The sequence below is a fragment of the Oryza sativa genome, chromosome 7 (genome assembly GCF_034140825.1).
Source record: "Oryza sativa Japonica Group chromosome 7, ASM3414082v1".
Taxonomy (NCBI): domain Eukaryota; kingdom Viridiplantae; phylum Streptophyta; class Magnoliopsida; order Poales; family Poaceae; genus Oryza; species Oryza sativa.
This window is the reverse complement of record NC_089041.1, coordinates 196,351-212,604: the sequence shown is the minus strand read 5'-3', so window position 1 is coordinate 212,604 and position 16,254 is coordinate 196,351. Positions and strand designations below refer to the sequence as shown.

Below are 16,254 nucleotides of genomic sequence, written 5' to 3'. Positions count from 1 at the left end.
AGTACGTACATATATAATTAACTAGATGAATACACCGCCGCATTGCTGCGAGAAATTAAGTTACATAATATGTATAAATAAGCTGCAATATAATTATTAAAACTAAAATAAATTGATACTTATGAATTTTTAGCCTAAAAATAACTGAGATTGCATGGTGTTATGAGAGAAGAAAGAAGAGACAATTTAAGCCATAGATCTATCATCCAAAGGCTAAAAAGAATTGAGGTAATGTGGTTTAATGAGAGAAGAGAGAAATAGCATTTACTACACTTAGTGGGAATGAACTATACAAGTATATAGGACTAAGTACGCATCCAGAAGTAATATATATATACTGACATTATTTGTGCATCCTCTCATGCATCTTATGTTAATTTGTACATTAATATATGTTTGTGTTTGTGCTCGTTTTTGTTTTCTTAATTTTCTTTTCTTTTTTGTTGCCGACACACATGTAGAAGATGTGACTGCTGGTGGACAGCAAAAGGTCGATAGCTAAATATTCGCGGTCGCATTGTCATAGTTTGTATTGATCATTTGATTGTCCTTATTACCGACTAAAGGTGGATAAGGAGAGGATAGCATTCAATTCAACTTATATTTGTGCTACCTTTTTCCTCCATTGAAAAAATACAGACACTACTAAACAGAAAAGCTCTTTATGCCCTTAAAAAGAGAACAAAAGTTAGCACACCCGATTTTCTTCCCCCAGATAGAATTTCTGTTTTGGAATTAATACTGTCAAAACGTACAGACGAGAAGAAGTTAAGAGTAATTGTTTCTCACGGTGCAGCAAATTAATTTTGAAGTCCTAACATATATATACTCCCTCTTTTTCTTTTGTGACATTACTTAATTATAAAAAAAATTCAAATTTGATGCACTATGCATGAGAAACAATTAATATCTGTCTCTATATATATAGTAATTAATTCGTAGAAATTTTAAAGCATCATGGTTAATCGGTTAATCATGGTACAATTAATATATCTGGACATACAAATATTGTTCATGCAAGGATTTATCTATATCTAGGCCAAGGGACAATATGCATGTGTGCATGCGTGGTGTACATGCATGTTTCATCTACATCACTGCATGCGGCCGGCGTTAATCCTGCAAAACTAAAGTTTATAATTTACTAGTGGCAAAAAAGCCTCCTTTAATAATCTGCAGATTAAATCAATTTGCTATCTATGATACAGTGACCCACCACATGTACAGAAGTAAAAGATTAGGGCGCATGCATGTCATTGTCTTCGATCAGTACATCACACAAGAATTGGATTGAAGATTAAGATTTTCGTGGTACGCTTTTCAAACTATTAAATGGTGTATTTCGTGTGAAAATTTTCTATATGAAAGTTGTTCTAAAATATAATATTAATCTATTTTTTAAGTTTGTAAGAATTAAAACTCAATCAATTATATGTTAATACCACCTCGTTTTGCGTAAAAAACTTAATCTTCATCTTCAGGAGAAAATAACACCACGACAATCTACTGCTAAATAAATTAAAGCTGATCCTGATTATTGACCCCTTATCCCTTTAATGACATATTTTCACACATTAATTATTCGTTCCTCGATTATCCATCGGCTTAATTATAGATTGGTGAACCGCCGAACCCATTGGGCATGCATATTACATATAGATGCACAAGCTAATTAGTCTTAGTTAATTATAGAAGGGTTAAGAAAGATAATTATAAAAACAAACTTATCTACTTTGGCATCATATATAATATAATATATATTATACTATTATGGTGTCCCTTGATCAATAGATACATCATGCATATCGCTATCACTTTATTCATGGAATCATGTGTGTGAACTAATTATATATGTAGGACCAGTAATGAAACATAAAAGGCTATGCTTGATGGAAGAGAGATCGAGGTGAGACGAATGAAACAACATTTTTCGTGGAAACTGGAAAGTCAAGGTCCTAGTAAATGGTTATGTGACACCATAGACAAATACTCCTACACATATAGAGCTTTCACCTGCATTAATTTACGCTAGCTAGTGATTGCCGACACAATCCAATCTTGCCATGTAGTGTATTTGTTGTAGTGGTTTGAACAACAAGGCCATCCATATCGTCATTAGATATCGACCACATCTTTATCACAACCTTTTTATTAGATAATAATGAAATAAAAATCCCTAGCCGCCGTGCTCATAAATACAAAAAGCCACAAATCGCTCTCTCATCGCAAGCTTTCTACACCTAAGCTAAGCAGGAGAAGAATGGCAAATTAACAAGTAACTAGAGCATTATTCTAGTAGCTTAATAATTTTATATATCTTTTATAAAAGTTAGTCAATATATATTATGGAACGACGACTAATCTTCCTAATCACTGCAGTCATTGATCAATATAGTACCTAGCGGGTATGAGTCTATGCATAGTCTCGCCGTCACTCTCTCCCTGCATGTTTACAGTATTTATAGTTGCCATACATGGTTGCATTATGACACTTCCTCTATATTTAAGGGGTAGCCGAGTTATAGAGTCCGACTTTAACTCTACCCCTACCATCTATTATACCTCCAAATCTAATTATAATCTATTAGGTATATGACCACATATGTACTACTTTAAAATACTCCATTGGTGGTGGCGGCAGTAAACATACCACCTCAATTACTCTTATTATTAATTTCGCAAATCACCTATATCAAATCTAAATGGATAGACACATATAAAATCAAATGGAGGTAAATATTTTCCATAGAAAAATGATGGTAGCATATTTCATGAATTAAAATACAATTTTATATATTTTAGTTAATATTATAATATTTCTTTATCCGTAGCCAATTAGCACGGGTAAAATTAAATAAAGCTAAGGCAACATGTGTCACACGTCATACAAAGCGAGCAAACAAGCTTTTGTTCATTGTGTTAAAAGACAACTTTTTTATCCTCTTCTATTCCCTTTTCTAGATGTCTCCTTCCAACAAAATTATATACAAAATTATCAAATAATTGAAATGGTATTTATTTGTGGTGGCTAGAAAAAAGAGCAAGACCAGGACCGTGACCGAAAAACAGAGACCGAGAAATTCAATCACTGGTTCGGTCTTAGGTATTGAAAAGACCAAATTTTATTTTGGCCCAACTTCGACCTCTAGCATGCTTCAATGTGTGACCCATGCTGGTGAAGAGAGTCAATTTGTGTTTTTGAGTTGTTTTCTATATGTATGAATTTTTTTATCTACAACTTATAGGGACTTGGACTAATTATTTTGGATATTCTGAAATTTCAGTAATGATCGATCGAGACCGAGACATATTTTCTCGATCTTTATTATTTTTTAAGATCGATTGGTCTCCAGTTTTAGATGATTGAAATTTTTAAAAGATCGAAAACTGAGGCCGAATTTTTCAGTTTGATCGAATATCTATCCCTATTTATTTGGGTAAATCAATTATATATGTATGCAAACAGTGTGTTGACAACAAACAGCATGCCGGCTTATTAATCATTTTGGCTGCTGATCACACAAGTGTGTGGCTGTGAATACATATGATAATTAAAATTTGGCTTGACATATACTACTATGCAACAGGTAAGCAGCTTGCCGGCAGCAGTGATGCATGCATCAGAATTCAGAAGGTTCAGTTTGTGTGCACTGAACTGAAGCCGTTCAGTTTTTCAACCAACAAATGAGTTCCACAACTTTAAGAATCTGGATTGTTGTCAATAAACGGGGGTACTGAAAATTAAAGGTCCTGATGGCACAAAAGAAACCCGGCCGTCGGAACAGCTCAACAGCCAACTATTATATATATATATATATATATATATATATATATATATATATATATATATACATATATATAGACATATATGTATGTATATATATATATATATATATAGTAGTATGTTACTAATACTTACATTAATTAATTATGGTGTTCAATTCGTACTGTCTGTCTCATGCTTCAGTTTATCTGCTTTACATTTTGAACTCTGAACTTCTGTAGTTACCATACTTCTATAATATGAGAAAATGGGAATGTCTTGCTAGCTAGACCTTTCCATTTTAATAGAACATTAAAAGACGCTTTAGCCTCTTCATCATTCGTCTATATTCACTAACTTACATATAATTTTGGCCACATATATAAAGCACATATATAGATCTATGCATGAATCTATTCAAAACCCAAAACATCCTACATTGTGAAAAGGACATAGTAGTTTATTCAGCCAGCCGACATAGAGAAGGGTAAGATAGTAAGAAAATACGTAGACTCGTGTGTAGGAGGAAAAAAATTAAAGAAATAGTTAATAGGGACTTTCATTAAGAATGCATATCATTGAGTGGAAAAAATAGTTAATGAGAGCATCTTCAATAGTTAATAGGGAGTTTAGCAATTCTAGAGAAAAAAATCCCACTCCAACCGCCTCTCTACCTCAATGGCTAAGCCAACTGCTTTGCTAAATATGGGCCCCACATCTAAGATGCTCCTTTCCCTTCTCCCATTATCCCTGCAGTCTCTCCATCCGCTGTGCGGAGATTGCGAGGGAGGGCACCAATGGTGGGGTAGCTCAATAGCGAGTGAGGGAGGGTGCGGCTGCGGGGCAGCACACCTTCCCCACCATCCTCCTGCCTTCCGTGCGCGGTCCTTCGGCTCTACTTGGATGCTGCCGTTGCCGTTGATGGCTTCTCCCCTTCTCACCACCAGTGTTGCCAGCAGCGACTGGTAGAGAGTTCGAGGATGGAGTACTTTATGCAATGATTGGGAGGAATGTGAAGAGGAGAAAGAAGTGAGAGATTGACATATGAGTCCCATTGTTAGAATGGAGAGCGTGGATGTAGAAACTATTGAACTAAGTATTAGTATGACTTGTCAAATCAGTTGAAGAGCTGGTTATACAGGTGTTTAGAGTGTCTAATTTGAGTAGGTTGTTGAAGTTGTGAAGCGGCGGCGAATAAGGGACAAAATTCCCTGTTTAGGCCTTTGGAGGCAGGCGGGACTGGGTTGGGCCGCGCGTCGCGTGGATGAAGGAAGGAAGGAAGGCCCGGTCCGGCCCATAAGTGCTGCTTCTGCTTCTTCTTCAGCAACAACAATAGCAAAGGATCCCCTTCATCATCAAATTCCCAATTTCTTCGGTCGCGACGCCGACGGGAAGCAAATCGATGGACGGCGGCGGCGGCATGTTGGGCGCCGTGGTGTGCTTGCTGCTGGTCTTCGCCATCTTCCCCCTCCTCCTCTGGCGCCGCCGCTCCGATGCCGCCCACCGCCTCCCACCCCAGCCGCTCCAGGTAGCGACCTAGCTAGGTCTTCGATGATTCTCCCCTTCCTTCACTGCCTAATCTCGCCATCTTGGCTTCCAAGGACGAACGTGTGCTCCGCGGCGGTCCCGCTCCCGGTCCGGCGGCGCGCCGCATGCGCCGGAGGCCGCTCTCCACTTCGGCTGACGCTTCCACCAGCCGCGACCGCGATGGTACTGTTACTACTTTCCATCCATCTTTCTTCCTTGCTTGCTTGTTTGTTTTCAACCCTAGTTTCGCATCTGCAGTCGACGACGCTGACAGTGACCTAGAGGAGGAGATCCAGGATGTCCCCAGGGGTTCCAAGAAGAAGGAGAAGAAAAGGCAAGACCGAGAGGCCCAGCGTCAGGTTGCTTGCTATTCACTCACATTATATTCTTTACTACACTACAATATAGGACTACTAGTATATTATTACTACACATTGAAACCCTACTGTAGTTTGCATATCTAATTCTAACTCTTATATGCCGCAGTATGTGTTTTGATCCCTACTGTACTTTGCAAGTCTGTGTCATTGGTTCCTCCTTACACATTGAAACCAACTTCATAGTATGCCAAGACTGATAGCAGCTTTTTAGATTTAAGGTTCCATGTTGGTTTCCCGATGAAGATATGTCATGGTAACCGTTAAGAAAAGTAACATATGTGATGACCGGCTTGATTGTTCAACTCACAGTATAACAATGGACCAAAACTTTCATATGCATTCCTTTGCTGTTTGTTCACTAAAAGTTCCAAGTTTTTCACATTCATGCGCACAAACTGTCTACTTGCCAGGCCGAAGAAGCAGCCCGGGATTCGAGGAGGACTAAACAAGATCGCTATGCAGAAATGAGGAGGAAGAAAGACGAAGAGCGTGAGGCACAAGAGAGACTTATGGTTGGACACCACTTAACTGCTCATCATTCTGTTTGATATTGCTATTCAGCTCCAGTTGACTTGATTGTTTAATTGTTTTAGGAAGAAGAAGCAAGGGCGAGGAAAGCCAAAGAGGAGGAAGCTGCTGCCTTGGAATTTGAGAAATGGAAAGGAGCCTTCTCAGTTGATGCTGAAGGTACAACAGAGAGTGACACACAAGATGATGGCCAGGGTTTGCTCCACAATTTTGTAGAGTACATCAAGGTACTCCTCTTTTTTTTTTGTGAAGACAGTGATGTGTTGCGTTCAAGAATTTGTAGACCTATTATTTGACAAATTAAGTGCCTCTGCTCTACCTCTTATGGTTGTGCAATGTAGAGCTCATGCATAGTCACCCAGTTGGCATGATTTTGTAACTTTGTGAAATTTGGAAACCAAATAAATTTATCTTCTTTTCATGACACATCATATTTAACTGTCATCATCCAAAAAAAATGAAGTTATTCGTGTTTTCCCTTTAGCCTTGACAGACAACCTACATCTCTATTACATTAAAGTTTGTCAAAAAGTTCTTATAAATTGTAGCAACTATAAAAATATTTCTCTAGTTTGCTAAAAGGATATTTTTAAGGCTGCAGTATTATATTCTCATGCCGTTGGTTGTATAAGTACTTAGGTAAACCTGCTTGGCTTAGTAAACTGACAATTTTGTAATTTTATTTGTTTCCATAAACCTTACAGAACCAGAAGTGTGTTCCTCTAGAGGACCTTGCCGCAGAGTTCAGGATGAGAACACAGGTAATTAAAGAGCCTTTATATGCCATAGGGACTAGTGTTACTACTGCTGCTAACATCATTAACACTTTATGCACTCTGAGCTATAAGGTCATGTCAGAACTCAGAAATGAAGATAAATCCATAATCCATTAGGTACTTGATACCCTGTTTCCTAACCTTGCAAACATGAGTGTAACACCTAGCTAACTCATTTGTATTTTTTTTTAACTTTGTGTCTATCCCATATATTCTGTTTTTATTTGAGCAATGCAAAACAACATGGAACAACCAACAACAATATGCTGCCTATCTGTATTATCACCATTTATGCATTAGTTGATTCGCTTGGTGCTTTAAAGACACTTCCGGATCAGTTGCAATGCATGGGCACTGTATTAGTATCACTAGTGCCAGAGATTGGAGTATTGGATTTTCTGCACTGCAGTCTCCACTCTATTGTTCCCCAGAGCCATGACTATCTAGCAAATCAATTAGAAAAAATAATTTTCCCTAAAATGGCCATCAAGAGCATGCTGTATATTGTTCCCTTGGGAAACAATGTGCCCTGTTCTTACTGCAGGAATTTATTTATTGGTGATCGCTAATCTTTTGGAACTAGTTTTTTTATCTACCTTTTGTGATCCTAGTGTCTGAGGAAAACCTTTCCTTCCATTCTTTACTGGCATCCTATTTCACTTCTCTTCTGATTGCCTTTCCTCTTTTCCAGGACTGTATCAACCGGATCATTACACTTGAAGGCATGGGTATGTATCACTCTTTTGTGACTTGAAACTATTGTCTTGTGCTACTGCATCAGCCTAAGTGGCATATGCTTTGCATATTTTGGCATGACTTGATAAGTTACTCCGCAACCTTGTTTGGTCTGATGGGCTGCCCTTTACAATACCACAGATAGGCTATCTGGTGTCATGGATGATCGTGGGAAGTTCATATACATATCTACTGAGGAGATGAAGGCTGTCGCAGATTACATCAGGAAACAAGGGAGGGTGAGCATATCACATTTGGCCAGTAACTCAAATCAATTTATTGATTTGGAGCCAAAGCCCCAGTACAATGAGGAGAGCAATCTCGATGAGAATGCCGCAGCAGGCACCGAGCTTTGAGGAGACACTTGACCTCATCTCATCGCCCTAGCATACCCTCCCTTTATGTGATAGATTGGGTGGCCTTATGGCGATGACAAAGTTTGCTAACCTGAGCGAGGACTAAGGATTTGTATGAGAGTTGGTTCTCACATGGTAAATATCATGAAGGATGAGCAAGTATAAGGTTGGAAGAACAGAGTATGCACTCTGCTTTTGCAGACTTGTGCAGCCTATTTTACTAGTAGTACTAGTTCATAGCGCTCTTAGGAACCTGTGTGTGCTCTGCAATGCAAAACTAATTATTACATGCTTCATGAGCTGACATATTTTGTTGTATAAGATAACTAGACGAGAGCAATTAAGTTGTTGATAGCTTTTACCCTGAAAGAGTGGAGAGATCAAGACAGAGCAAGGCACATATATATGATGGTTTGAGCTCTGAAAGCTTTGGGACATGTCACCGGAAGGAAGTCTCAAGGAAACACCAATTCTCCCTTCTTCCCTTGGTATAGAGTTTCTGTTTCAGATCCATGATTGTGTAGTACAAGTGAACTTACACGGCTAATCATCGGATAATACTGGACGCTTAAATATACTAGTATTAGTTAGTTGCCTATTTCCCATTACAGGGATGAATATGATGATGATCTTTGATCAATCTTGATATTGGTTAGTAGGAATTCCTAGTATTTGGGTTAGTATGTGAGGTTAATGGAATGCATTGGTTATTAGACGGAGGAAAAGGAAGAAGAGGGCGGGGCGGCGTTGGCGTTGGCGGAGGTGGGCATGGACCTGTGACTGTGACTGTCCATGTCCAGCCGCCTCCCGCAGCTGCTGCTGTCTTCGTTCATCATCTTCTTCCTCCGCTTCACCTCCGCCTCCTTCATGTCCACGAACGTCATCAGGTCCCGGATGCTGGCCAGCCGCGCCGGCCGCCGCGAGCTCATCCTCTCGCCGCCATCCACCGGGAACGGCGTTGCCTTGTTCTCGCTGTCGTCGTCGTCGTCGATGTCGGCGTGGCCGTGGTATCTGAAGTACTGGCGCAGCGTGCGGAAGAAGAAGATGAGGAGGGCAATGAAGCAGGCGACGCCGCAGATGAGGAAGAGTCCCCAGAAGCTGCTGAGGTTGAGGCGGTCGGCGCCGACGTCGGTGCCCTGCGACGCGCACTGCCCCGGGCTCAGCCACTTATCGTGGATCCTCTGCAGGTCGCCGTTCTCCGACAGCGTCAGGATCGCCGTCGAAAGGTCCACGGCCAGAGGGGAGTCGCGCTGGAAAGCCTGCATATGTCGTAGTATCAAGAAGAAGAAGAAGAAGAAGAAGAAGAAGAAGAACTCGAAGAAGAAAGAAAGAAAGAATACTCACGAATCCCCATCCGCTCTTTGTGAACTCCTGTCCCACCGTCCTGAACTGGCAGTTGGTGGAGAGGAAGAGCTCGACGTACGGCAGCTCGTCGACGATGGCCGCCACGACGCCGGTCTGCAGGCTGGAGGCGTAGTCGGTGATGGCGAGCTCCCGGAGGCGGGACTCGGGCACGCCCAGCTCCTGCATGAGGTAGCTCTTGGCGAAGGAGCCGACCTGGAAGCCGATGGGGTCGGAGCTGGCGATGAGGCCGTCAAGGCCCTGGATGCCCGTGGACAGCTGCTGCACGGTGAGGATGGAGGTGAGGCTGGCGGTGTAGCTGGAGTTGATGATGAGCACGACGAAGAGCCAGATGATGAGCACCAGCCTCCCCAGCGTGCTCACCGTGTTCTCCCGGTGGGCGAAGAACATGGTGGAGAAGCTGAACCAGAAGACGGTGACCAGCTGCTTCCGCGGCGAGCCCCTGAAGTCGGTGTTGGAGCGGTGCTCCAGCACCCAGACCACCGCCCCGACGAAGAGGAAGAATCCCCCCGTGACCGCCCACATCTCCCTCGTGAAGGGCTTGAGGAACGCCCACGCGCTGGACGCCCTCTCCCTCACCGCCGTCACGATCACCAGCCCGGACTCCACGTACGGCTGCGTGAAGTCCACCACCCGCGTCCTGTTGGTCACGATCGATATGTCCCCCACCGCCGCGTCCAGCTCCCCCTCCGCCACCCGCTGCACCAGCTCCCCGTAGCTCGGGTTCTTCACCCCGTCCCCCACCACCACGTACGACACCGGCACCGGGTACGCCAGCAGCGCCACCGCCGCCTTGAACACGTCGATGCAGTACCCGCTCGCGCCGTCCGGCCCCCCCGCGTCCTTGGACACGAACTGCTTGTACGTCGTCCGGTACGGCACCCCGATCCGCAGCGCCTTCCCGTTGTTCGGGAACACCCACCCGCGCGGCGTCGACGCTGTCTCCCCCGGCCAGATCACGCTGTAAAGCTCCTCCCCCTGCTGCTTCTTCTTCTTGCCGTTCTGCTCCTGCTCGGGCGCCGTCACCGACAGCCGCGTGCGGTTCGACCAGTACCCCACCCGCCGGACCCCGGTGCCGCCCACGTTCAGCACCTCGTACGCCGGGTCGGCCAGGTTCCTGTCGTCGCCGAACCGCACCTGCCCGGTGACGCCGGTGAAGTTGAGCGTTTTCATCTTGCTCAGCAGCTGCTCGCCCTGGTCGAACACCTTGAGTGCGCCCAGGCGGAGCGCGCTCCCGGTCTCGTTCTCGGCGCGCAGCCTGGCGTCGTCGGAGAAGGAGACGTTGGAGCCGTCGACGAGGAGCTGGTCGACGGCGCGCGCCGCCATCCACACGGCGTCGTAGGCGAAGAGCACGTACGCGTTGATGCCGCCAGTGGTGTTGTGGGCCTGCAGCCGCGCGGCGAACCTGGACATGAGCGACCTCTTGGCGTCGGAGTCCGGGGTGTACTGGCGGAGCGTGACGACACCCTGGAGCAGGGCCAGGGCGGTGGTCTTCCTGGGAGGCGACGAGTCGGAGTCGAGCAGCGCGGCGAGCCACTCGGTGGCGATCCAGACGTAGCCGCTGGACATCATGCCGAGCGACTGCGCGGCGGCGAAGATGTCGAGGCCGGAGTCCGGGTTGGCGTGGACGACGATGACGCGGGACTCCATCATGCTGACGCGGAGGAGGAGGTCGGTGATGGCGGCGCGGTCGGCGGCGGGGGGGAGCGGGGCACGGTAGGAGACCTTGGAGCGCATGGACTGGAGGTGGTCGCCGAGGGCGTCGAGGGCGGCGCGGCCGTAGTCGTTGTCGACGTAGATGAGGGTGGCCTCGCGCCAGGCGTAGTGGGAGATGATGTCGGCGACGGCGGCCATCTGGAAGAAGTCGCTGTGGGTGGCGCGGAGGAAGTAAGGGTATTGGGAGGAGCCCAGCGTCGGATCGGTGGCGGCGAACGACACCAGCGGGATGCGCAGCTCGTCGGCGACGTGCGACACCACGTGTCCGATCCCCGACGACTGTGGCCCCACCACCGCCACCACCTTCTTCTCCATCACCTGCAGACCTGCATATATAATGCACATTCTCATTCTCTTCTCTTCCAAAATTCTCAAATTTTCTTAATTTGGCTAAAATTATACATGTCAGTTTCGTACGTAGTTTCCAAATTACAACTAGTGGAGTAAAAGGCAACCCAACTTGGGTTCAGATACTACTACTACATTGTATTGCATATACATCTTTCGCCGGGCAAACATAAAAGAACAAACACATTTCCCCTGAATGATGAAATCTTTGATCTATGTACCAGAATGTAGGGTCATTAACATGTGAGTAAAGTTGGCTTTGATTTAGGAACCAACTACGGTGGTACCATTTGCCTTTAGGCTCTAGCTATGAAAAGCAGAGGACGGGCAAAGCATCTCAGCCTCTCAGGAAAGAAAAAAAAAACCAAGTCTTGTAAGTAGTATTCATCCAGCTTTGACAAGGAATGAATGTAGTGCAGGTAGCCAACTCGGGTGATGTTTGGATCACGGACTTAATTTTAGTTTCTGTATCTAGACACTAATTTAGAGTATTAAATATAAACTACTTAGAAAACTAATTACATAAATGAAAGCTAATTTGCGAGACAATTTTTTTAAGCCTAATTAATCTATAATTAGAGAATGTTTACTGTAACATCACATAAGCTAATCATGGATTAAATAGGCTCAATAGATTCGTCTCTCGAATTAGTCCAAGATTATGTATGGGTTTTATTAATAGTCTACGTTTAATATTTATAATTAGTGTTCAAACATCCGATGTGATAGGGACTTAAAAGTTTTAGTCCAATCTAAACAGGGTCTGAGTATGGATGAAACATACAATAAGCATAGAAGCAGCCTGGAAACAACAACTGACAAGTGTACATATCTGAGGCAGCTGTTTTAATCCGAAAACATAACTAGGAAAATAATGTTAAAGCGACTTATAATATGAAAGGGAGGAGAAAGTAGTAGTATGCAACTATGATGCATCATGTAGGAAATGAAATTCTGTGTGATATATAACTGATAAGCATGACATGAGCACGGAGGGAGGGACAGTTTTTGGGGGGAGAAAGCTACTATAGAATTCTACAAATAATAGTCAAGGAAGGCGTGTAACGCATGAATCTGACCGAGTGACCGACCAAACCCTCTCTCTCTCTCTCTCTCTCTTAGCCAAACCAAGTAGAGAAAAACAAGAAGATTGATGATGAAGAAGAAAAACGAAATTTTCATGTGCAGGAGACAAGAAGATATGGAGGGAGGCAAGTAAGGTAGGGTCCATCTCCATCAGAAGCAGAGTCAACACTCGATTAATCACGCAGTCAAATACTATAATACTTCCTTCATTTTATATTATAAATCATTTGATATTTTCTCTTAATCAAAGTTTATTAGATTTGATCAAATTTTATAGGAAAAATTTAGCATCTACAACATCAAATTAATTAGTTCCATTAAATATATTTTAATAATATATTTTTCTAAAATGTTAGTAATTTTATGAAAACTTGGTCAAACTTTAAAAAAGATTAAGAAAAAAATCAAACGAGAATGGAGGAATTAGATAACTACTCTTCCCCTACCTATCGAATTAGTAGTAAGTTGACAGCGCAACAGATTTAATTAATGAGTGGATGGAGGGAGGGAGGAAGGGGATCGATGAGAGTTAGTTACCTTGGATGATGCCGATGAATCCGCTGCACTTGGTGTCCTGCTCCACCACGCTCAGGTATGTCCCGTTGAGAACGCCGTCGTCGCGGTTCACGTCGGCGACGGCCAGCTCGATGGCGACCTTGGCCGCCCTCCCGATGACGGAGTCGAAGGTGAAGAGCGCGCCGATGCTGACGTTCGCCGGCCTGGCCGCCAGCCCCGGCACCGCCAGCGCCACCACCCACAGGAGGAACAGGAGCCGCCGGAGCAGCTGATCACCCGCCATTAATTGGTAGCTAGCTTAGCTAGCTGCCTCCTCTACTACTGATCCAACTAGGTAGCAAGCAGCTCTTACAAGAAGAATCGATGGAGCAGGGAGAAGAGAAGAAGCAAAATATATATGTTTATGGAGTACGGAGTTGATGCAGCAGGTGGTATGGGAACTGGCTGCACCGACAGACAGACGGAAATTAATTAACTCCTCAGCCTCCCTGCCGGTTCAGGAACCTGTCCTCAATTCAATCTCAAACATGGACCTCAACATCTCAAATCTCAACCAACCAAGCAAAGATGGAGGTGGCTGGCTGGATCAAACAGATATATAGAGAGCAGAGTAAGCGTTAACTAACTCAGGGAGATCATCGAAAGAGAGCTTCTTCTTCTTCTTCTTGATTGAGCACTGAGCAGCCGGCGAGGCGAGGCCAAGAAAATAGAGGAGAGAAGAAGCGAGAGCAGGAGGCAAGAGAGCAAGGCATCAGGAGGAGGGTGAGGCCTCAGCTCCTCTCCTCATGACCTCAGGCCTCATCAGCTGATGCCTGAGCCAATAGTATTAGTATTAGTTAACTCATGGAATGGATACTCCTCCTTAATTTAGTTAACTCATGGAATTTCTTCCTTGTTCTTGTACTACTACTATTGATGGGATCATGGATGTAACCTGCCCGCCCCTTCCTTTACTTCTACTGCTTTCATATTTACTTTCTTTGTTTCATTTTAGATTAGTTAGTTGTGAGTTTGTTGGTTTTCATCCAGTCTTTTACTGGAGTATTTCACTGTACATGGTAAAGTTTGGTTTCGTTTTTTCTTTAAATTAAGACGCTTTATATATATATATATATATATATATATATATATATATATATATATATATATATATATATATATATATATATATATAAAACATCGACAATGACATATAGTGTTGAAATTTCTTTTAGGGTCAAATAATTACTCCAAGATGAGCAAGGGCCAAGCGATGGATGGATGAGAATTGGATGCTGTCTCTCGATTATTTTGGTGCGTGCAATTCCGTCCATCAATCCATCTCTCTGCTGGCCCAGCACAAGAAAGCATCCTGATTTTATATACTCATATAGTATCTTATATGCCGAACAAATACAATAAACCAATCAAATCCCCACTTCCCCACTGCTCATACTACTTTCTCGGTCCAAAATATGAGAGGTTTTAAAATACTCCCTCCATCCTATAATATAAAGGATTTTATGTGTCACATCTCTATCTCTATCTTTATTATTATAAAAATTGAAAATATTTTTGCCAGTGTTTTGATACGTCATTCGTATTTGAGTTGGTTTTAAGTTCGTTTGCTTTTAAAAATACAAAAGAAGTCACATCTTTATCTAGGATATGCCATATCCTTCTAAAATCTTTTATATTTTGAGATGTAGAGTAGTTAACTGCTTGCATCCATATATCTAATATATATATATATATATATATTTATTTATTTATTTATTTGTATCTAAAGCTGTCTCGAGTTAAACGTGGCTACGAACTCACTTGTCTCTATCCACTCTCCCTGTCTTGATTCTTGTCCTCCATCAATCTCAAAAATCTCCATCACACGAACAAGACGGTAACTAATCAATTACTCATACTAGTTAACAGACGCATATATTCAACTTGGAATCTACTACTACCTCTGTCAAAAAAAAATCTAATACTAAATATGATAAATTTTAGTACAACGAATGTAGACAGAGATATATTTAGATTTATAGTAGAGATATGTCACAACTAGTAATAGATTGGTTTTTATGGAACGAATGAAGTACTTATTATCTTCATTCTTATAATTAAATTTCTTGTCCCATACAAATTATATTTCTAATAATGTGGGACCTGGTAAATTGATTATATCAAAATATGTTTTCTTGTAATCTCTCTTCCATCTATCCCATCTCGACCTAACCCGTTGTCTCAATCGTCTTTTAATCAAGTTTATATATATGGTATATGTGTATGTAATGTGTTTATTAAATAAGTTTATTGTGATCATTTGTGTATTCTCTTAATCTATCTTTAACTTCCTAGAAATTTAATTTTTATGGTAGGGAGGTAGTAGTACTATACTTGCTAGTACTACTATTTTACTACTAGTTGATCACAGCATATGCATACACTGGCGCCTCTGCTTCAGATTTCATAATCTAAGCTCTTGCTGTGCGCCTCCCTTCCCTCACATGAGTAATCCACAAGGCCTCCCTCACATGACACCTCCTACTTGTGCTTCATCACAAGTAGATTCAATGCTGTACTTGTGCTTATATATATCCACTCCACAGCTAGATTCATGAGCTAATTAAGCTGCTGCTCCGCTTAACGAGATACTCCTATTTTATGTTAACCCCCCTGCCCCCTGGCCACATGTACAAGACATCCAAGCTACTCCACTTCGTTTCTTCTGTTACAAACAGTAACAAAATAGACCAAGTTTGGACAAAGCTAGCACTACTGCTAGTTTACAGAGAGATTCAGATCACAAGAATACTGAAGCATTTTGTTTTTTTTATAGGCTGGTCATCGGGGGAGGTAATGAATTAGCACAAGCTAGTTGGTGAGGAGGCAATATCCAATGACAGTGCCGCCGTTGCTTTCTTTCTTTTTCGTTTCTGCTCCCCTCTCCTCTCCTCTCTGCATGTCTGTACCTAACATCTACATATTCAGTCAGTGTATATATGTGGATCACAGGATCAGCCGGGCCGTATCAAGAAGCTATATATACTCCGTAAAATTCCGATGTGGCTTTGGATGCAAGCAAAGATGTCATCTTTTAGCATCTCATATATCACAAACAGCTCAACACCAACTGAAGATTCCTTCTTTCTTTCTTTCTTTCCTTTTCAACACTGATCAATTGC

The 16,254-nt window shown here is 42.7% G+C and overlaps 2 protein-coding genes across 2 annotated transcripts; one reads left to right on the top strand and one right to left on the bottom strand.

Annotated features, from left to right (window-relative positions):
* Positions 1-5,088: 5,088 nt before the first annotated feature.
* On the top strand, positions 5,089-8,434 carry LOC4342181 (DDRGK domain-containing protein 1-like). The gene is made up of 8 exons (NM_001421954.1): positions 5,089-5,291; positions 5,365-5,473; positions 5,549-5,649; positions 6,081-6,182; positions 6,264-6,425; positions 6,903-6,959; positions 7,666-7,702; positions 7,851-8,434. The coding sequence occupies exons 1-8, from the start codon at positions 5,166-5,168 to the stop codon at positions 8,063-8,065; spliced, it is 909 nt and encodes a 302-aa protein (NP_001408883.1). The 5' UTR covers positions 5,089-5,165; the 3' UTR covers positions 8,066-8,434.
* An 86-nt stretch (positions 8,435-8,520) lies between these two features.
* On the bottom strand, positions 8,521-14,135 carry LOC4342180 (glutamate receptor 3.4). Its single transcript, XM_015791511.3, has 3 exons — positions 13,115-14,135; positions 9,410-11,469; positions 8,521-9,324 (listed from the first exon to the last, which is right to left on the bottom strand). Exons 1-3 carry the CDS (start codon positions 13,374-13,376, stop codon positions 8,776-8,778), a joined length of 2,871 nt encoding a protein of 956 aa, XP_015646997.1. The 5' UTR covers positions 13,377-14,135; the 3' UTR covers positions 8,521-8,775.
* Positions 14,136-16,254: the final 2,119 nt, after the last annotated feature.